The 23,688-nt window shown below is 37.1% G+C and overlaps 3 protein-coding genes across 5 annotated transcripts in view; 1 reads left to right on the forward strand and 2 right to left on the reverse strand.

The window, feature by feature from the left end:
- Positions 1–9,756, reverse strand: part of LOC129002579 (putative inorganic phosphate cotransporter) — a 30,735-nt gene extending 20,979 nt beyond the window's left edge. Inside the window, exons 1-4 of one of the 3 annotated variants that reach the window (XM_054430499.1) lie at positions 9,714–9,756; positions 7,516–7,603; positions 6,660–6,877; positions 5,782–5,934 (exon numbers count right to left, since the gene is read on the reverse strand). In XM_054430499.1, the coding sequence (XP_054286474.1) occupies positions 5,782–5,934; positions 6,660–6,877; positions 7,516–7,603; positions 9,714–9,728 (474 nt within the window). In that variant the 5' untranslated portion in view covers positions 9,729–9,756. Of the gene's footprint in view, positions 1–5,781; positions 5,935–6,659; positions 6,878–7,515; positions 7,604–8,183; positions 8,281–8,489; positions 8,529–9,713 lie in introns of those variants that run through there. The other 2 variants (XM_054430498.1, XM_054430497.1) reach the window with 2 other exon arrangements.
- Positions 9,757–9,764: 8 nt separating this feature from the next.
- Positions 9,765–16,699, reverse strand: LOC129002382 (putative inorganic phosphate cotransporter). Its single transcript, XM_054430131.1, has 4 exons — positions 16,661–16,699; positions 15,778–16,022; positions 10,470–10,684; positions 9,765–10,259 (listed from the first exon to the last, which is right to left on the reverse strand). The coding sequence occupies exons 2-4, from the start codon at positions 15,782–15,784 to the stop codon at positions 9,765–9,767; spliced, it is 717 nt and encodes a 238-aa protein (XP_054286106.1). The 5' UTR covers positions 15,785–16,022; positions 16,661–16,699.
- A 3,572-nt stretch (positions 16,700–20,271) lies between these two features.
- LOC129002578 (F-box/LRR-repeat protein 16-like) overlaps positions 20,272–23,688 on the forward strand; it is an 81,388-nt gene continuing 77,971 nt past the window's right edge. Inside the window, exon 1 of the mRNA XM_054430496.1 lies at positions 20,272–20,936. Within this exon, the coding sequence (XP_054286471.1) occupies positions 20,301–20,936 (636 nt within the window). The 5' untranslated portion in view covers positions 20,272–20,300. The remainder of the gene's footprint in view (positions 20,937–23,688) is intronic.

Genomic DNA, 23,688 nt, shown 5'->3' on the forward strand with positions numbered 1-23,688 from the left:
ACTAGCGTCTGAAAAGCCGTGTAATTGTATATTACTGGCGTTTACCATGGGAAGGTAGCGAGGTATTTTTAGATTGTCAATTTCTGAGAGCTCACTGATAAATTGAGACCATTTCTCAGAAAGTGTCTCAGGAAGCTGAGTATCCCATTCTAACCCTAAACACCAAATGTGCTGCATTAATGCCTTTGCCCAAAAAACCAGCGGACAAATTAGCCCCATGGGGTCATAAATCTGAGCAATAAAAGAAAGAAGTGCTCTCTTTGTATGTACTCCTAAGGGTTTGGGTATAGCATAAGAAAATTTGTCTGTTTGTGGTATCCATTTTAAGCCAAGGACACTGTGACAAGGTTGATCAGTGCTTCGAAGCATGAGGGGAGTTTCACGATGATCCAGCGGAACATTTTCAAGAAGTTTTTCATTATTAGAAGACCATTTTCGTAGCTGAAATCCTCCTTTGAGTAGTAAATCGATAACATCTTGCTGTAAGTCAAGGGCTTCATTTAAAGTGTCACAACCTAACAAAGCGTCATCAACATAGATTTGATCTTGCAGAGCTTTGGCTGCTAGCGGATGGTTATCACCTTCATCGGCCATTAGCTGTTGGATAACACGATTGGCTAAATATGGACTTGAACTCATGCCGTATGTAACCGTGGTTAACTGATACACTTTGATCGGATGAGAGGGCTCTTTTCTCCAGTAAATCAATTGAAATTTTCTATCATCTTCATGAATTAATATCTGCCTAAACATTTGTTTTATGTCACATGTGAAGACATATTTATGTTGTCGAAAGCGAAAAATTATATCAGTGGGATCGTTATGCAGTTTTGGGCCTTGGTGTTGTAAGCTGTTAAGCGAGATTCCAGTAGAAGTTGGGACCGAACTGTTAAAAACCACTCTTAGCTTGTCTCCTTTAAAAACACCATGATGAGGTAGGAAGAAGTGAGGTTCGTCTGAGGGCGGAATTGATTCACAAATTTCCATATGACCAGAAGCCTCATAATCTTGCATGAATTCAACATATTTCATCTTGAAGTCTGGTTGAGCAGCAAATTTATTTTCAAGTGAGTTAAACATACGTTTAGCTACAGGTGCTGAAAGACCCAATTTCTGAGGAGATTCCTTAAACGGTAAACGACAGATATATCTACCGGTATTGTCACGTGAGTGTGAGTTTAGGAAATGTTTTTCACACTCTGCATCAGTTGGCGAAATTTTCAAAGTTTGAGGCGGTTCTTCAATTGACCAGAATCGTTGAAGAGTAGCATGAAGATCTAAGTCGTTAGTTGAGAGAAGAGTGGATATTCCACTAAATTGAAGCGGTTGATTGGAGGGAGCAATAGGTGCGGCACCAAGCACAACAAAGCCAAAAATTGTTCTCATAATGAAGGGTAAATTTTCTCCCATACTTACAGGCGGCTCAAGTAAAGTTTGAGGGAATAGATCCGCTCCTATCAATAAATCAATGGGACCTGGCAAGTCAAAGGTTGGATCGGCTAGCATGTATTTTTTCAGTTGAGCTTTGATGAAGGGTGAGAGTTGAACTCGAGGCAGGTTACTTGTAATCTGATCAAGAATAAGAACAGGATGAGAAGAGGCCAAATTTGACCCACTGAGGGAAGAGATATTCAGATGTGTGAAACCTTTAGGCTTTATGTTAGCCACAGAAATTCCTTTGATATCAGGGACGCCAACAGCAGAGCGTTTTACATTTAATATATTTGCACAACTTTCTGAAATAAGTGTGGTTTGTGAGGCGCTATCCAAAACAGCACGCAAAACGAGACCGTTTCCTTTGTGAGTAGAAACTTTCACTAAAGCGGTTGCAAGCAATACAGTATTATTCTGAGTACGAGCCAAACCCATAAGAGTATTCGATTGATTGACATGATCAGGGGACTTAACATTACTTGTACAGGGATCAGTGTTTGCTTCATTCAATCTTGTTTGAGCCTGGTCAAAATGCAGGAGAGTATGATGTCGTTTTGAGCAAGTAAGACAATTCTGTTTAGATTTACACATTTTAGGTTTGTGCATACCAAAACAGTTTACACATAAGTCTTTACTCTTAATGAAGTCAAACCTGTCTTTAGTATTAATGCCCCCAAATTTAGGACATTTGAATACTATGTGAGTAGTAGCGGAGCAATAAATACATTTAAGCATTCGATCTTTGTCGTTAGACGACAACAATACAACATTAGCCCTATTAGTTTTAGCCTTATTCGCAAAATTAGATTTGATTGGGTGGTTGCTCTTATTTTCATTTGGTGAAAATGTTTTGTTCGAAACAGAAGCTAACTCCGCAGCCTCCTCTTGTGTACATTTATTTTCCAAGAAAAGAATTAATTCATTGATAGTAGGGACCTTTTTTGAGTCATTACGTGAGTGCTGAAACTTAGTGCGGAGAGCAGAATCAAATTTACGCAAAATATGCGTTGTCAAAAGCAAACTTTCATTAGCAATATCATGACCGAGAGTTTTTAAGGCCTGGTAGTTTTCATTGTAAACTGAGAGAAATTTCCGCAATTGTTTGACAGTAGGCCTAGTAAGTTGAGGCAAATCTAAGATATTGTTAGTATGAAGAGTGATTAGCAACCTTGTATTGTGGTATCTATCTATCAGAGATTGCCATGCTATAGCATAGTTCGCAGCGTTAAGAGGCAAAGATTTCACCAAACTCAATGGCTCATCTGAGAGACAGGATAGCAAATATGTAAATTTTTCTATGTTACTGAGTGACTCATTAGTATGAACTGCATTTTCAAATATGCTATGAAACGACATCCACTGGTCTGGTTGACCAGAGAATTTACCTAAATCCAATGAAGGCAATTTTATTGTCGGAGGTACAGCCACAGCTTGTGCTGTTGAACTAGCGGTGGACTGATTCAATTGCTCAGATACTGCAGGTGTAGGTATTAATGTGCTACATAAGCTACTAATATTTATGTACAGGTCAGATATTTTATCTTGAAGTTCGGTTACCTTTTCATCTACGATGTCTTCAGGGGCCCATTTCATAATAAAGTACAAACTAATATTATTAGTAAATCAGCTGATCGCCCAATGCAAATCTAATGGAAATTACAAGTTACAAGTTGTAACTTGTAACTTGTAGTTTATTATGAAATGGGCCCCAGGTAGGGGAGTTGTAGAGAACAACTTATTAACAATTTTTTCAAATTCTGCATGTTTTTGAGAAGCTGCAGTTGAAAGTAACTTTATTCTATTTATTTGTTGATCATTTAAAGATTCAAGGGCTTGAACAGTACTTAATGTTGTAACTTGCTTGTCAATACTACTAAGTCTTTGTTCAATAAGTTGACTTTGCTTGACAAAAGATAAAAATCTCATTTTGGAATAGAATAGTCAAACACACAATAAAACTCAAAAGGTCTGTATAAACTCCACCTTGGAATTTATAAATTAAAGTTATTTCTTCACTAGAAATTTCAATAACTTATTTTGCAAAGTATTTGCAATATAAAATCACACTAAATTATTTACATTTTAATTTTCTTTCCAGAAGTTCCAGAAGTATCATTTAATACAATAATGATCAATCGACAATATTACTGTACAAAGCAATCAGCTGTTTTCGTGATAGATGAGAATCAATAACATTTGTAGATAATCAGAACAAGGAAAGGAAGGATAATTATTTCTGGCTACACAATGAATATCCTGGAATGCAAACAGAATGCTGAGAGGGGAAGGGGGGTATGTCTGCTAGAGATAAGGCTCATGAAATGGCTGAGATATAATCATGAATATTTAAAATTGGACATGAAACTAGACTTTCACTTTTGTGCATGTTTGGAAATGAAATATGAAAAATCATCAAACTTAAATATGTTTGATTTTGAAAATATATAGTACAATGTCCTATGATTTAAAAAAATCAATAAAACAACACTGGCTTATTTAATAAATGTTCACAAATTATAAAAATGTGTTTGTGATAAAATAAAAAATGTATTTCACAATGAAATTAAATCTTAACAATTCTTTAAATATTTCCAACGCACTGAGTTTATCCGTCCAGCTCGAAGTACCAAAAATGTGGGGAATTTATGTTAATTTGAAAGCAATGTGGACTGTATTATAGTTATTTTGAATTGGATACCGGTACACTAACCTTTTCTTATTAAACTGATGCGTAGACTGGGGGCCCCCTTTGATGAATCCTGAAATGCTATAATGTTGATAAGTTCACTTTTTCACACTATATGATGTTAAAAAACACTTCAATTGTCTTTATAATAAGTTATAAGCCAGCGGTAAATATTTATGTTGGTAAAGAGGTTTATGGTATTTGAAAATGTAGGAGAAAAGGCATGTTAAGTCCTCATAGCAACAGGACTTGCCCAAGAGTGTGCCACTACTCTACTGAAGGAAGGAGTTGGTCATGTGATACATATCAGTGACCAATCAGAGAGCTAGTCTTGAAACCATTGGGGTTTGAAGATACTGATGCACTCTATGAGGAAAACATTTAACTATTTGAAATGGTATTTAAATGGAGATTGTGGTGAAATCAGTTACATATTATTAGAGTGCATTAAAATTAAAAATTAATATAAGAATACTTAGAACAAAACAGTATATATATTTGACAGTAATAGTTAGTCTTCCGGTGTTAGTTAAACACTTTAATTTTAGTTTTACCAACTTAATGTAAAGTTACTCATGAAATTCCTTTTTATGATTAAATACATAGGTTAAATAACACAATCCATATTGTATGATTGAGTACAATAAAATCAATAATCAATTGATTGAAGTTGGTCTCAGTTGGCAGCATGGCAAACTACAAATTCCCGGCAACAAGGTTGCGGGTTCGCATCCCGGTAGGCTAATAGATAATAATCATCATTACATTTTGTCATTGTACTGTACACTGGCTCACTCCTTGTTTTGTTAAAAACGTTCCATGCATAGGACCAGCGCCCATGAGGCATAAATCAATAAATAAAAGCATTCTTTATCCTATAATATAACTTAATAAAAACATTTCTTAACAATAAGTGCACTATGATATTTTATAGGAAAAGTCACAAACGTTGCAGTAACGTTTAAAAAAATCCTATTTTTGCGTTTTTTATTGAGGTTTTATGGGAAAGACACATAAACTATAATAACTTTTGAACCATAATTTTTACAGAAATAGGGGGTTTAACAAATTTGTTTATAATCAAAAGGACTATGACATACTACATTTTAATCGGAAACATTTGGGTCGTTTTTGTGTGTAATTAATTTTTTCTCTTATTTTGTGGGGCTTTATGAGAAAATCACCATAAAAAGTGTATAAAAAACGCCAGGAGATACAATAGATAAGTACCTACCCACATACCACATTTAATCAAAATCGGACCACAGGTGTGGTCTCTAAGCTCTGTACACATCCACACATACAGACACACCCACATTCCAGACTTTGAAAACAACTATTTGGGTTCAGGGAAACTAAAAACCGAAATAACCACTTAAAAAACAAACTTAAAAAAGTTTGAAAAAACAATACTTTCTCCATATACTATTACATAGAGGGAGAAAGTAAAAGTGCTATAGAAGATTCAGCTGAGAGTAACACATCTAATAATACACGTTAATGTGTGGACTTGAGATGTCTCTATCAAACTCAGTACAGAACTGGACTTGAGATGTCTCTATCAAAGTAAGCACAGAACCATCACTTTTCTCTGGCTCGAATAAAAGGACACACAGAGCGTATGAAGTCTTGGTATTTGAGTAGACCTATCATAGACTAACCTGGGCAATGGAGAAGTGAAGGACAGTTTTCATATACTTTGGCAGGTCTGTGACGATGGTGAACAGTCCCCAGTCATGGCCTATCTGAGCTACCACAAGTCCCCATAGAGGGACCGATGTGAGTATGTGTCGCCACGGGGTCGGGGGCAGTTTCTGGCAAAGAAAATATAGTTAATACTACTACAACTCTTAGCTTAGTCCCTATATAAAGACTATGATACTTTCTTTACCAATATGTAGGATTTTGGCGACTTTAGTCAACATTTTTATATGATTATTTTATAAGATTTGTAGTCAAAATTTATTTTGAATGCTCCTTGATGAAGTTGTATTTTGAGTGATATTTGATGAGATATACATGCAAAAGACATCATAAAAATATTGTTCCTGATATATGCACACTTTGTGGTTGACTTTTTGTATTTAATACAAAAATAAATAAATGTTGTAATATATTATCTGCTGTAAGATGATAGTATACAAGATCTCACCATGCAATGATAAGGCAAACTACCCATTCTCAAAGTCATTTGCTTATCATTATTGGTGTAAAAGTTTACTATACAGTAGAACCTTTTACATTAGAGGGGGATTTGAAAATGGCCCTTGTTATCGAGGTTCAACTGTATTAGTACACATATTCTGGGTAAGCGAATGGTTTTAGTGCTCAATTTCAAATCTGAAGATTGCTCAACCTTAAGCAGGGTTGAATCCCAGTTCCCATTTGCCATTGGGCTATCACAATGCTATCCAATAAAAGGTCTAAATATTAGATAGTAACAAGACCAGGGCATTGATGATTCCCTTACAAATTCAAAATCCCACTGGTTTAAAGACATAAGAAATTATTACCAATATTACCGATAATTGGCTTTCACCTGTTTCATGTTGACCTTGGCCCAGTATTTCTGCAAGTAGCGCTTCTCCCCGTCAGTCAGCCCTGGATGGTCCTCAGGTCTGCTATATCCACAGTGCAGCCACACCCAGAGCCACAGTAGAGCCACAGTTCCGTATGTGTAGAACAACACAGACCAGTGCATCCAGCTGAGTAGAAGCCCACCCATGCTCATGGAGACTACATTGCCGAAATTCGCTCCTGGAGTTAAATTTAGAATTGGAGTAATTTCATACTCTTACTGCCAGAGAGAGAGAGAGATAGAGAGAGAGAGGGAGAGAGAGAGAGATTTAACAACATCGCAAGGACTCTATTAGGGTTGAATACACAATAAAAACATTTACTCACTCTCCTTCATACCTATAAACGCAAAATCCCAGAGCAGCCTTAGGTTTGTATAGCCTATATCCAATGGCATCAAGGAGATAAACTTACAGTGTAAAATTCCTTGGAACCAAAAAATGTCGGATTGTGAACTTGAGTCTCTTTTTTCATCTCTCTATTGCCGTACATCTTCAGAAAGTGAAGTTAGAAACCTGCTTACTCCTAAGAGTGTGTTGTTTGAGAGCGAGAGCGAGGCAGACAGTGTATTTGATACTGATCTGTATTTTTTTTAGCCAACCTGTTCAGCCCTCTAATACTTGTAGGAGATGAATTATGCTCTAGAGCCTAACCACATAATACAATAAAAATTCTCTTTCAGTAATGAATCAGCTTCACATGGAATTTTAAGTATTGGTTAAAAAAATGTATATTAAAATCTTTAACGACTGCCCCCTCGCCCTCCCAAAACATTATCATGAACAAATTTGTGACTGGAGGAGCAAAAATTTACTTACCAGCAAATACCATGGCTCCCAGCCTTCCCCTTTCTTCTTCTGCTACCCATTTAGCCAGGAGAGCATTTAGGGATGGATAGACAAAACCCTGTAACACCATTGATATATGATTACTGTACATATGTTGATATAGCTTTGAAAACGTGCCTCAGCCAAGCCATAGACTGTGATAAAACTTGGGCAGGACTTTACATTAAACCAGGTATAATGAACTCAGAGTTCCACCTTTCTCATTGATAACTGTAAACCATAAATAAACCATCTAGCCTCAAGATAGATTGTACTAGGAAATTTAATATTTTTCACATTTACTTAACACTCAAATACATTGCGTGCATTTTAAACTTATTTATTTTTAAAGTATGCGCTTACATCTCCCAAAAAATTCTAAACAGAACTATAATTAATTGAAATTGAATGAAAATTTAATGAAAACAATTTTAATTGAGGCGAACTAAGACTAAGGATGATGTATCCTTTCTTACAGTTAACCTCATACTTTTTATTGACTTTATTTTTATTTTCTTACAGATAACCTCTTTAACTCTTTAGCCCCAGAAGCCGCCCCAGTAGACTGTCAGTGGTGTTGCTAGAGTACACAGTGCTGGTAGCACCAATGAGAACGGTAGGGCGTACTTCCCTCCTACTCTCTCTGCTAGTACACTTACCTGGCCACAGCCCATGATTATCCTGAGCACTATGAGGCCCCAGACGACGCCTCAGTAGACTGCCAGTGGTGTTGCTAGAGTACACAGTGCTGGTAGCAGCAATGAGAACCCTAGGGTGTACTTCCCACCCACTCTCTCTGCTAGTACACTTACCTGGCCACAGCCCATGATTATCCTGAGCACTATGAGGCCCCAGACGCCGCCCCAGTAGACTGCCAGTGGTGTTGCTAGAGTACACAGTGCTGGTAGCAGCAATGAGAACCCTAGGGTGTACTTCCCACCCACTCTCTCTGCTAGTACACTTACCTGGCCACAGCCCATGATTATCCTGAGCACTATGAGACCCCAGACACTGCCCCAGTAGACTGCCAGTGGTGTTGCTAGAGTACACAGTGCTGGTAGCAGTAATGAGAACGCTAGGGTGTACTTCCCACCCACTCTCTCTGCTAGTACACTTACCTGGCCACAGCCCATGATTATCCTGAGCACTATGAGGCCCCAGACGACGCCTCAGTAGACTGCCAGTGGTGTTGCTAGAGTACACAGTGCTGGTAGCAGCAATGAGAACCCTAGGGTGTACTTCCCACCCACTCTCTCTGCTAGTACACTTACCTGGCCACAGCCCATGATTATCCTGAGCACTATGAGACCCCAGACACTGCCCCAGTAGACTGCCAGTGGTGTTGCTAGAGTACACAGTGCTGGTAGCAGTAATGAGAACGCTAGGGTGTACTTCCCACCCACTCTCTCTGCTAGTACACTTACCTGGCCACAGCCCATGATTATCCTGAGCACTATGAGACCCCAGACACTGCCCCAGTAGACTGCCAGTGGTGTTGCTAGAGTACACAGTGCTGGTAGCAGCAATGAGAACCCTAGGGTGTACTTCCCACCCACTCTCTCTGCTAGTACACTTACCTGGCCACAGCCCATGATTATCCTGAGCACTATGAGACCCCAGACACTGCCCCAGTAGACTGTCAGTGGTGTTGCTAGAGTACACAGTGCTGGTAGCACCAATGAGAACGGTAGGGCGTACTTCCCTCCTACTCTCTCTGCTAGTACACTTACCTGGCCACAGCCCATGATTATCCTGAGCACTATGAGGCCCCAGACGACGCCTCAGTAGGCTGCCAGTGGTGTTGCTAGAGTACACAGTGCTGGTAGCAGCAATGAGAACGCTAGGGTGTACTTCCCACCCACTCTCTCTGCTAGTACACTTACCTGGCCACAGCCCATGATTATCCTGAGCACTATGAGACCCCAGACACTGCCCCAGTAGACTGCCAGTGGTGTTGCTAGAGTACACAGTGCTGGTAGCAGTAATGAGAACGCTAGGGTGTACTTCCCACCCACTCTCTCTGCTAGTACACTTACCTGGCCACAGCCCATGATTATCCTGAGCACTATGAGACCCCAGACACTGCCCCAGTAGACTGCCAGTGGTGTTGCTAGAGTACACAGTGCTGGTAGCAGTAATGAGAACGCTAGGGTGTACTTCCCACCCACTCTCTCTGCTAGTACACTTACCTGGCCACAGCCCATGATTATCCTGAGCACTATGAGACCCCAGACGCCGCCCTAGTAGACTGCCAGTGGTGTTGCTAGAGTACACAGTGCTGGTAGCAGTAATGAGAACGCTAGGGTGTACTTCCCACCCACTCTCTCTGCTAGTACACTTACCTGGCCACAGCCCATGATTATCCTGAGCACTATGAGACCCCAGACGCCGCCCCAGTAGACTGCCAGTGGTGTTGCTAGAGTACACAGTGCTGGTAGCAGTAATGAGAACCCTAGGGTGTACTTCCCACCCACTCTCTCTGCTAGTACACTTACCTGGCCACAGCCCATGATTATCCTGAGCACTATGAGACCCCAGACGCCGCCCCAGTAGACTGCCAGTGGTGTTGCTAGAGTACACAGTGCTGGTAGCAGCAACGCGAACGCTAGGGTGTACTTCCCACCCACTCTCTCTGCTAGTATACCTCCCGGCACCTGGGTCACCACGTAGCCCCAGAAGAACGAACTCAATACAAGCCCTTGTGTGCGCTCACTCCACTCGAATTCTCCTTTGTCCTAAAACATGCTTGAACTCGTGTCATAGCTGAGGATAAATTTTACAACAATTTCTTTAATTGCATGCTGGGCTAAGTTTAATTAGTGTAAAGTAATTTTTTTGCAACTTTTATATTTAATTACTTTTTTCAAACATTTATCTCTTTTCTCGCTTAGCTTAAAACTATTACGTTGATCCATACAAAACACACGCAAATTGACTTTACCTACCATATCCACTGATGTGTGTTGTATCCTGTTGTCGTCGTATGGACAGGACTGTACATGACCGGGCACAGTTGAGGTGATATTTCTAACGTGAGGTTTGACCATCTCCGTGATAGCTAAGCTGATACAGAACCTCATCATGTAGGTTATCATCAATCCTAGGAAGCACAGCAGGCATATCATGTACCTTCTGGGCACACAAGGTAGGCACCCACACACTGAAACAACAATTACTCCAGCAGTCGGTCATTAATAATGTTTATTGTTTATTACTGGCAAGGTTGGGAAGCTTCGCTAACATTTCCTATCAGCGTTTTATAAAACCAAACTCACCGCAATACCCTAATAATTATATTAATGTATATAATTTTTTATGTTAGCCTCCGGGTTACTTTTAATACGAAATTGGTTTAATACCTGTTTCGGGGCCATACACATATTACGTAACTCGCTTAGGGGGTGGGGAGGGGGTTTGGCATAGTGTTATGCTGTGTTATATGGGGGAGGGCAGTGCATAAAATAACATGTTAACATGGGCAACACTTGTGCTGAGATTTTTTTGCCCAGTGGCTATGGGTGGTGCCGGCATATTTTTTTAAATGATTCACATTTTAAATATATGGGAATTTTAAAAGTAGCCTATTTAAAAAATAACATTGTGTAAATGTTGTGTAAAAATCATATTCTGTCATAATTATCATTACCTACAGATTTTTTTTGTCTCATACTTATACATAAATCTGTAATTATCTGTAACAATAATTATGACAGAATATGATTTTAACCTGTCCAAAATTAAAAAGTGAAAATATATATTGTAGTTTTAGGTTATACATGGATATTTTAAACATGTTTGTGTTCACAAATTGTTTAATGTTTGCAGTCTAGTACACTTTTGAAATTGAGCTATGATTTTGGCCCAAGAGGTTGTGGAGACTGGAGAGAGAGCCTTAACCTGTTCAACGTTCTAGAATACGTAATTAAGTAAGATTGTGGACTATTTACAAGCAAATATAATCGGAAAATTCATTAAAAGATACTGTACAAAGTGATTTTCACTTTAATTGATGCAAAAATGTTTCCCTGGACTCCCCTTTTGTGGAGGGTATTCCATACCATCCACCTCTGCATACCAGAGAACAAAATTGGAAGCATGTTCCCATGGGCAGAGGCGGAGGGGTGGCTCATAGTCCTACCTAACAAGAAAAACCGTGGATAAACAAGCCACTGTTTGAGATGAACAGCTGAAATAAACATTTCAAAAACAAACAACAATATACATGCAATTTTAATGCAGCAGGACGGTTTGGTTTGAAGGGGTTTCCGGTGGGTGAACAGCACCAGAGGGGTGACAAACCAGGGCGGATAGGGGGCCAAGGCTATGAAGCAGAAGGTACTAGGGTAGCCAGGGTGTAAGTAGCCTCCCCGCCACTCAAAAAAGTGCAGACTCTCCTCTGGGGCCCCATCATCAGGCGCTTTGTGGCCCCCTTAATCAAACATCATAAACTTCACCAATAAAAGAACAACTACTTTAAAAGTGCATAAAGATTTGTCACTATAGAAAAAACAATCAATGATGTTTACTCATTCTCCATCACAGAGCCAGAGCCTCTAGGCCCTTAGGCCCATCCCCATCATAGGGATCTATACTTGCACTAGTTGCACTTGCACTTGAACATTGACAGGTGGGGAGGCTAGAGTAAGAAGAACTCTCGGAGCAGACAGCTGTTCACTGGGGAGTCAGGGCACCGGTGGAAAAACACTTGAAAAAAAAACATGAGTCGTGACATTCGTTTATGGAACTTAGTCACGGCCCTTTTTTTCCTTCCTGCTTACCGTACTTTTTATAGTTGAATGCACTATACATTATTTTTTCAGCTATTGTATGTCCGGAAATGTTTCGCATCTGTACTGATATTATTGTTTTCTCAGTCCTTTCACACCTAAAGACGGAGTCAGATTCTAGATCCCGAAACGTCAGTAAACTTCTATTATATTTTTACAATGGAAACCTTATTAATTATTCCTTTAAACAATATTGACATGGATTCATATTTTTTTTTTGTTTTCGTTTAAGGCAATTAAACCACTCATAGTTGGGAATGAACTTGTGATTCCCTAGCAATTTTCTATAGGGAAGTGTATGTTGCAATGGTAGTAATCGTGATGGTAGTCTATAAACGTACAGAGTGTGTATACGGTAAGTTGGGGCACGGGCCTGCCACCCGGTCATTATATCCCCTCGGCACTCGTGGCCGTTTCCTAGATGAGTGACCAACTAGCACCTCCAATACAATTTGAAAAAATGTTTATTTCTTACTAGCTGTGTGCCCGTTCTACGCACGGGGATCTTATTGTAGTCAGTTATTGAAACCTTTTTATTAAGAACAGAATTTGGTTTGCATATTTTCAGATATGCTGGCAAAACTATTATACAGTAGATAAACCTTCGCAAATACAGTATCTGACAGTTTCAAGCCAAAACAAATGCTTCGAAATTAAATGTAACCTGGGTCGTGTTGGTCCATATGTTAAATCCAATGATTAAACTAAAAAATGCTTTATAGATCTATGAGGCATAGCCCAAATGTAGGCCTATAATTGAAAGTTACCTTCCACAATGGTTAAAAGTATTTAAGGTACTACTTCAACCTCCCAATTTAACACTTTATTCGTGTTGACATTTTCATTATAAAGGTACTTTTGTCCTTTCCGTGAAACACTGAGAAATAAGGACATTAATGCTTTACTAACAGACATACACACAAAAATACAGAACTTAATTAGGGGGTTTGCTACGCTTTAAGCATAACAAAGTACTTGTAAAATTACTATCTAAAATATTTTGTTAATGTCATCAAATTTCATCATAACAATGTATATTTGCTTGGACCGATGATGACCCGAAATGACGGCTTACTACCTATATGAAATGAAGACGACTGGTCCAGGGTGGTCCAGCCTGGTAATTTATAGTAAATATTACCAACGAACTATTGATACATAAACAACGTAAAGCGTTTAAACAATTCATTATGGTTAGCTGAATAAATGTTTTACTATAGTGCGTTATCGTTTTCTTAGCATAAACTAACATTTTGGAATCAAGAAAGAAAAAGCAAAAATTGTACAGTTAAGACATCAATTAAATTGAATACGCCTGTAATAATAAATAAGGTGCAACACCAACGATAACTAATTTGTAAAGTACAGTGATGTGTTGGTACTTAAAAATGATTCTTGCTACTACCAACAGTACCAACGGTTATAAGGAATAGAACCGGTACCAAAAACCAACGTTCACAGTTGAGAACTATAGTACAGCCGACCAATTATATGAGTTAATCAAGTCCCGAGGTTATTGATCTCTTGGTTTTTGATTTTCTCGTAAAACGTTTTAAAACGGCAATCAAAGTTATTTCCCAATAATTGCTTTATTTGTAAACAACTTTTAATGTAACCTTATCGGTGTCAGTTTAAAAAAAAAACAACCTCATACAAACAACTTTTTGTTATTTAATAGATTAGGCCCTACGTACCTATTCTCTAAACAATGATTGGTAAAGGCTATCTAATAACATTAGAAGGAAATGTGACAAAAATCACACAACGTTGGGTTTTTGGACGTTTGTAATTTTATTTCTTAAGTAGGTAGGACGTGTATTCTAGGGAAAAGTACCGGTATCAAGGATCGTCGTCGAACAGTTTGTTATGAATAATTGGGTAGGCGTACGTACCCAAGAGCATGGCTGTATGGTCCAGCGATTGCATCACACGGTGAGTAGGTACTATTGACTATATATATATAGTCAATGGTAGGAACAGAAAATAACACATTAGAAAAGCGAGTTTAGCATCATCCGTAAACCTCTGTTACAATCAACCACTGCAGTTGTGATTTTTTACTTACCACTTTACACAACCGCCATTGAAGCGCCGTGTCAATGAGTGGAAACCATATTTCTAAGCCATTGGCGACGATCATTATTAAATTTAAAGTTTCCCAGCCGTATACAACACTGATTCAAGGTCTTCTTTCTGGTTATCAAAACTCAAGAACAATTTATACACAAAGAATCTCTGGTTCCTGAACTGGATGATGCCTAGTTATTTAATTTCATTTACACGGTTACACTATATTACACTATATTATTGCACTTTCGATTAATTAAATCCGTTATGTAAGAAAAACGTTTTTAATCACTTGGGATTTACATTCAAAACGTGATTGAAAAAGGTTGCGGTATTTGTAAACAACATTTGTAAACATATCAGTGACAGCTAGGAAAAATAATCTTGATCCGAACAGCTGTTCGTTATTTCATAGATGATTATTATGCAATAAAAATTGGACGAAAACTTGACATATATCGCACAAAACTACATTTTTGAACGTTCGTAATATTATTTACAAAGTAGTGAGGCCATATTTTAATGGCTAAAGACAATCTCGCCAATCCAGTGAATACATTAAAATGACTTGGATCTTGATAGGTACTCTCGTTTTCCAGGATAAGATAGCGTAAAATGTCATCTTGAGTGTTACAGACAAAGGGAAAGACAGACAGACAGAAATTGAGATAAGACTCGTTTCTGCTTATTTAATGTATAAGACGTAAAAATAACCTAAAAATATATAATTCTGAGCAATGTACAGACAAAACTCTAATTTTATTTATATAGATAATACCTCCATATAAGTATAATATCCATAAACTACTAATATAAAAAAACTAAGAAGATTGATTTAAAACACGATGGATTTCATTAAACAATTTAAAAATGGCCGAAGTTTGTTATTTTTTCAGCTTAACGTTGTTATTTTAAATCGAAATACAAATACGTTCATCGTGTTTCATATCAATCTTCTTAGTTTCTTGTATTTTAAGACTTTTATATTTATATGAAGATAGACTAAAAATTGTAATTTGTATAGGAGATACCAGTTTGTCACTCTTCTCGGAAACGGCCACTACCGCCGAGGGGAGATAATAACCTGCCTGGGTAGCTTATAGGCCCGTGCGCCAACTTACCGTATACACACTGTAGAGGCCAGGGATCGCTGTGTTCAACATTGCCCTATTTATGGTCTTCTTTCGTTTTGGGTTAACAGAGGTCAAAACCCCTTTCGTTTAGTTGTAACGCATCAACATATCGCATATAGTGTTTGAGAGATTATTCAAGCCAAAAGTACAACGCTAAATAAAGCCTTACGTCGTATATTTTCGCATTGTATCATAATTGGAAAATATAGCAAATGTTAAATATTTTTGAAACAAAAAACAACTAAAATAAACGCCAAATGACTTACCTTGCATGTTTTCACAGTGGACCACAGCTTCATCTAACGCATAACCCGTGTTATCTCTGCTATGTACTTGGGCTTTGTTGAGGTAATTAGGGTTGCTTGATAACGAAGTGTTTACTGTTTTCTTGTTCTTATTCCCGTAATTTTTATAATTGCTGTTTACAAAGACCTAATTTATCTGGCGATTGTTATGATAAGTGGACGAAATTCGTAGTGCTCATGTCAATGCAGAATGCTATCAAGAATATCTGAAGCACAAAGGTAAAATAAGTCAATTAGGTTAGTAGAAATTAAATAGGCAAAGGAATGGTTATGCGTACGATTGGCAAGAATGATTGCATGCTTAAACTTTTTCAGCCAAGAGAAAAACATCATTATATTTTGCAGATAGCTAATAGATTCGGGCAAAAATGTTTTATAAAGCGATTCCGTTTTTAAAATAGTTTATAAGCTGAAAGAATATTGATGAAACAAACCTGCCGCAGCAAACCTGCAGACTAAGTGAATTTTCATTTTCCTGGTTGTATTTTATAAAAAGATTTTTCCTAACATCTTCAGATCTATTCCCTAATTATAACATTAAAAAAGAGTACTTACAAATTGTTTTACTTATTCATTAAAATATTGTTCTAAAATAGAGTTTTACAGTTCAAAAGGCAGACTAGCTGTTTGATCGAAAAAGTATTCGTTTACAAGTATATCACACAGAAGATCCAAATCGTAATCAAACAATTTGGCCTCCAAAGACTTTAATTATGCCTCCAAACCCTATTCTTATGTGTTAAATACATTTTGTTTATATTACAATTTTGTAAACTGTTTTACAAACTTAACAAACATAACTTAAACAATTCTACTAGTAAAATGATTTAATGAAAAATATTACTCGTATTTTCCACGCATCGTTGACTCGTCAGAATGGACAGCGGAGTGAATCAAAGCCCGTTGTTATCAATGAACCTCGAGGGAATTTCAGCGCCCGAATTTTGTCCCAGAGATGGCAACACTGACAAACAAATCAATATGAGCTTCCTCAATGAACTCCTTCTTGTTCCAGAACAAACCGCATTACATGTATTTTCAAATAAATCTTTAACCATCATGAATGCCAATTTCTTAGGTGGCAAATATGATAAGAAATACACAGCCGTTGGACTATATCCAAATTTGGTAGCTTTTAATATGGTTTATTTTTTTGAAATGTTTCAAGTAATGGTTAACGAGTTTGACCAAATATCGTAGGTGAGAAATTTATTAAAATAATTATACATAATCGCTAATTTGCTCCGTGAGACCCAGTTAAGCTGAAAAACTTTCTTTAACGGGTTTATTGTGAATTGTAACTTCACGGCTCATGTTTCAGTTGAATGTAGACGATAACAAGAAAATTTTAAATGTGCATGAAGCAAACGAAAAAAGGCATCTTAACCACAGTCATATTGTAAACAAGAAACGAATGAGTTTATGAAAATAGATTTTTAAATGCAGTAATCTTTTAGCGAATTTCCCATAGAGGGAATAAGCTATTACCGCAAGTCTCATGGTCAGACCTTGACTCGGGACCGATTTACTTTTTTGTTTTGAGGTCCCCAGAGGCCAAAAACACCATCCGTTCAAATTCAGATATATATATCTATATGTGTCCGTTAGCTCGATAACTCGAGCAAAAATGTTAAAACCAGCATAATCGGACTATAAGAACGGGGGTTTATGGGGATTTTTATGGGATAAAAATAGATTTTTTTTTCATTTTGACCCTAAAAACACAACATTTTATAATTTCTCTCCAAATCATTTTGTTGAGCTTAAAAAAGTAAATAATTTTGTTTATTGAAGCGTTGTTGTAAGTTGTTGTAAGGTTACGGAGATAATTTAAAAAAATGTAAATTTAAAATTCCCATGTTATTCTTATGGAGAATAAATAAACTATTGTAGTTTGCTTGTTTATGGATATATTTAATCCAAATTTGGAAATTTGTTTATTTAATACTAAGCTATCGACACTGTAATAAAAAAACACATCTAGCCTAAATATCTTCCCTGTAGCAGCAAACCTAAGTACTCACTAAAATTAATGTTATTTAAATAGGAAATAAATCTGAAAATTTTTAGGGAATATTTTAGTAGAAATCTAGCCAGTTAAATGGAAATTCGCTTGGTCTGCAGGTTTGCTGCAGCGAGGGTATTTTAATTATTACCTGATTGAAGTAGGTAAATCTCTCTTTTTATGTAGATCCAAAATCAAAATGAATTCTTTTGTAAAATAATTAGTTCAGTAGTTTTACATTCACCTGTCTTAAGCAAACATTATATTAGAAAGGTGAAAGGAAGGGTATTATTTTGGATTCGTTTTCCCTCGTAAACAAGTATTGAACCCTATAATTGCACAACAAGCTGCTATACCCGTGCTTTGCACCGGGAAGAAAATGTGACCTTGACAGCCATTAAAGTGTATAAGTGGTGCTGATGTGTGTTTTAAAAATACAGCAACTCTATGATTTAATTTGAAAATATCTTACTAAAAGAATCTTACTACTTACTTTCAAATCCCTACTTTTGATGTTTATAGAGCCAAAAGAATTTTACAACATACCTTAGTGTAGCAATAGTATCGATTGCTTCATATTGATGCTTCATGAATGACATGTTTTACCACAACTCTTCAATTTTAGTCAAGCCTCTTACATGTAGCTTACTATATAAATTACAAAATGAAATTTTGAGCGATATTTTACAAAAACTTATACAACTTTTTTTTTAAACCATACATAACCCTCTTACTAAATAATGCATATTGGCCTGTGGGGCTGAGCGCATATGAAATTTGTTCATACCAATAATTTTCGGCAAATCTACACACTCTAAGCTTCATTTTGATGTGCCTTTATCTTTATTTGGTAAATGACCTTAACCGTTTACATAAAATTTGATTGTATCACTTTAATAATATAATAGATTCGTGCATGGGTCCCCTTGTAGTACAGTATTATATTTTGTTACCTTTGGTTTACCATTATTGGTCCAAGGGTATTTACCTTGTTATTGATCAATTATTGGATTTTGAAAATGAAAGCCCATCTTTAAAACTAGCTGTGTCCAATTTTTAAACTACAGTTAAAAATCAATCACCCACAGAGTATGCTGTAGTTAACTTTCAAGAACTATTATTTGTTCTAACTTATAGTGAAGTTAAGTGTTTATGTGATATACGCCATAGCTTACAGTAAGCCATCCTTTCAGTATTGTTTCGTTAAGGTTGGCGTGTTTGGTAGAAATAAGTAGTTTAGTCATTGACTATACACCTCTACTAGTAGTAGAGGTAGAGGTGTATAGTCAATGGTTTAGTGCACCCAGACGTCGGCTCTAGCCAACAACGTAAATATTTATTCTTTAAGTGGTTACACCTTTAACATAAGAATGGAATGGGTAATTCTAACCGAGGGCCAAGGTGCTACAAAGTTCCATCTTGTCATTAATGGTTAATCACAAAATTCGCAGAATTAAAAATAATTTGTTATTAAGGAATTCTAGATGGTTTTAAACATCTAGAATTCTATATATCTAGAATCTAGAATAAGCTACAAATCACTGCAGTAAAAAATAAAATCTTTAACATTTAACGTGAGAATCCGTTTACTTGAGACGGAAACGTTAAGGAGATTGAGACAGCTGTCTCATAAATACAACATCAGGGGACGAGCCTGGTGATCAGGCCATAAACGGGGCTAAGGGATGTCATCCCCAGTAAAAAGGAGGACTTTCGTGTTGGTAGCATTGTTATGTTAATGTTCATCATACTGAATCTTGAATTTAAATTGCGAATACTCCCGTACACAAGAAATTATTATTTAAAATGAAGCATAGACCTACATTTAGTTGAATATGTGTTATTGTTATTTGAATGAAACCCTTTGAAACTGAAACAACTTTTTGAATTTAACACAAGTGCAACGGACGACAAAGCCAAATTATTTATTTGTACGATTTGATTGAATGTGTGCGGGGAGTTGTAAAAACGTGTAGGCCTAATTTTACTACACTGGCTACTTTATAGGTGTTTAAAAGTCAATGATAACGTGTAATACAATTCATAGTTCAAAATTATTAGTTTTATATTTGAATCTTTTGGGTGTTTATAGGTTTAAGTAAAATAATAATAATGATAATTTAAGGTAATCAATATCTCATTAACTGTATTAGGTTATGTGATACACCTTTGTTTACGCGTAGCCCATTATCTTCGTTGTTTAAATAATCTTTGATTACAAAGTATTGCTTTCAAAACACTTCTTAAAACTTTGTAATATCTTAAGACCACCTCAAAACCTCTCCATTCATTCCTAACAAACTGTAAAACAAAATTTTCCGGAAATGAATTAGTTTCCTAGAAACATCTCAGGGTAAATTAGTCGCGGCGGGGTTGGCAGCAGCGCGGCGTCGCGGTGCCCGGGACAGTTGGCAGCAGTGGGACGCCTCTTCAGTCACAGTGGCAGAGTGTAGTGTGTGGTGGCGGTGATGTGAGCGTCATGTCGGCCCAAGGGGTGGTGGAACGAGCCAGCGCCGAGTTGAGCAAACGCATCAACGGTCTGGGGCTCAGGGGTAAACACCACCAGCGCAATGGGATCACCCAGCCGCCCACGGGGAAAACATCAGTCATGGAACGTGTCACCAATGTGTTCTGCGGAGGAAACAACACCGTTCCCCCGGACAAACCTTCTAGGTTCAGGAAGATGAATGCGACTCCTCAACCAGTCAGGAAGATCCTCCTTCCGGAGCCGCAGTCCTTCCAGGATCTCCTGATGGACGATCGCTTCCTTACCAAGTTCTTCGGCTACTTTACCCCCCTGGAGCGACGGACTATAGCGCAAGTGTGTGTGAAGTGGCGGGACTTGCTGTACCGTTCCCCCAGGTTCTGGGCCGGGTTGATGCCGGTCGTGCGGTGTAGGGAGATGCGCGACACCACGCACCAGGACCGCGCCAGGATATACGCGTCCCTCCTGCGACGAGGGTTCACCTCCCTGAGTCTCCTGGGGGCTACAGACGAGGACGCTCTGGACGTCGTCCACAACTTCCCATTGGCTACCAAACACGTCCATTCCCTCAGTCTGAGATGCTCGAGTATCAGCGACCGAGGACTGGAGGCGCTACTGGACCATCTGCAGGTATGTAGTTTGGTTTGTTTAGAAACACTGAGTAAAACTCAGGTAACACTATTAGTTCCAGGACCGTAATCAATTTCGTTGGATATTTCCATTTTCAATAAATACCAACGTGTGCATGTATAATATGTCCAATGACCGACAAACGGGTAAATTGTATACAAACGGAAATATATATGATAAATTAGATTGGCGCTGTAAAACTATCGATGTTCATGCAATTCAGGTCAGATTTTTATTATCTTGACTTTCAAACAGGGTTAATCGTAAATAATACAAGCAGAAATAGTACCTATTTAGGTTTGGCCTAGGTTGTGTGCTTTATTCATCGGGATATTTCCAAAATATATATTTATAAAAATATATATATGGATTAGTCGATCATTCAAATTTATATAACAATATAAAAAACCATTTATATATGCCTTTTAATACTCAATATCCGTAAAAACGAATACACTGATTAAGCTTAAAAAATTGTTGATCAGTTTCAATGAATGCCATTAAATTACCCGTATTTTCAATCCGTGATCCCCAACCTTCATTGGATGTTGCAAATTCGGATAATTTAAATATGTGTGATGAAATACATAAAGTACCGTACTGTGTCTATTTAATACGAACTTTCAAGATAATTATTATGAATGTATTAAAATGATTCCAAAATGTTTTCATTAAACATCATTATAACTTATAATTAATTGTATGAAAAACGTGTGACACCAATTAAAATATACTCTGGTATATTAATTATTTGGTTGTCATTGTCTCAAAAGAGCTATATTGTTACAAGCGCTTGATCAAAGATAATTACGTCAACTATTCTGTCTGACCCAGCTGTGCCTATATTATTGTTTCCTTCTTACTGATTAGTTCTAACCGATTTAGACTGTAGTGTTGAATCAATCACGATACTCAAGAAACGCTGTTTAACACTATTCGTGCTATCGACATGTTTGAACATAAAAGTTGCATTTATTTCAATGTTAAGCAATTGCGGGAATTCCCGTCATCAGCACCCAACGTGTTAAATTACAAATAATTGCCTCAACGTGAATTACTAGTCTAGTATATAAATTACTGCTTCCTACTCTTAACTTTAGTTTCATGCGTATGTGGGTTATTGATTACACCTTGCTGTTAGTGATACGCAATTAATTGTTACGTCTATCCTCAGTGTACAATCTAATTTACCATTGGTTAGCAAAGCCTAACTATCAGCACGTTGAGCTACGGTGACGTTACCTAAATTGATATTATACAGTAGGCTACGTTATAAGTTGATACGGGGTTGTGCAAAGAATTCCTCAATAAGAATTAAACCAAAATTTAAATTTGATTAAAATCGACGTTAATCAATGCCAATTATGTTTGTCATAAGAGAGTAACATAATAAAATATCACCTTTTTAAGCTCTTTACAAATCTCCGTTGATAAATTTTGATTAGTTTTATACGAGAGCTCGCCCCGTGGTCAAAAACTCGACCAAAAGTATGTTTAGTCAATGGTGTTATGCAAACTTCTCTATTTTTCACCCCACGCTGTAAATAAAACATGTGATTTGAATTTCTTCCATTTGTTTGGATTTTTGTTTATATTTTGTTGTTATTTCGCCATATTGCCCATGATTTTTTCTTTTAATTTAAAATTCTTTTTTGTACTTATTTTTTAGCCTATTTTAATTTGTAAAGGGATTCTGCTCATCTTCAGGAAAATATCTTTCATTTGGTACCAACCGCGTGTAATTCGGTCCAGTAGTATGGCCAGGCTAGCTGTCATAAGTTTTGCAAAAGTTTTTTTTAGTAAGATTTTTAGCATATACGTCTAGGAAGCTATGGTCTTATTCGCATGGATAAAAAGATGTTTGAAGTTTATACGGGTTTCCACCAGCTAGGTATTGTCAGTCGTGAAGTAATTCAACCATTCTCCAGCTGATGGAGTAGAGTCAATAATGGAATGACAATGAATTATAAAGTTATCGATGATTATTTTACAATTAGAGCAACATGCAGACATTGTTGTAGACACGAAAATGGTACACTAGAATTTGAAAATGAACAACGTAACAGGATTTGGGTGAAAAATAACAAAATACTTCGTTCGACAGTTAGGCTGATTCGTATATTGCTTTGCATTTTTACATTAAAGTAGCAATAGCGAAATGTTTATATAAATTTTAGTAGTAGAAGTATTTATAACAACAAATTAACGCTTCTCAATAAAAACAAATACATGCTGAATTGCATTCAGCAGTACACCTGTGACATCAGTTCCTTTGAACTCGATGTTACATCCATTTGTTTGAACTGCAAACTGTTTTTGAGAGAGCTCTTTGTGAATATGGTTAGTTAATCTGATTTACCCGTTCCTCGAACTGTTTTACATCTAAAGGGGTTTAATTAACGAACATGTAAAATTTGAGACTTTTATTCTATGCAGTTAAGTTTCAAACGGCAATAAAAAGTTCTGATTCTGAAGGGAAGAGTTTTTGAGGAAGCTATCGATTTGTTGACATTTTAAGCTAATTATTCCACGTCTAGTGTTTTCCTTGTGAAACTTTCAGTGATGCTTATATCGTCTGTTTGTTCTGTGAATTTCACTGCGCATTCCCAGTACTATACGCTTCTGAGTTTATTAACTCACGTTGTATTTGGAATTAAACAAGTACATATTCCTATAGTTAAGGGGGGAGTTTAAATAAAAAGTGAAAATCTTTATTTACAAACCAATTTTACTCATACTACACCTTAAGGTG

This window comes from Macrosteles quadrilineatus, unplaced genomic scaffold (genome assembly GCF_028750875.1).
Source record: "Macrosteles quadrilineatus isolate MER2022 unplaced genomic scaffold, UCM_ALF_1.0 Scaffold_9__3_contigs__length_116548681, whole genome shotgun sequence".
In the NCBI taxonomy this organism is placed as follows: Eukaryota; Metazoa; Arthropoda; class Insecta; order Hemiptera; family Cicadellidae; genus Macrosteles; species Macrosteles quadrilineatus.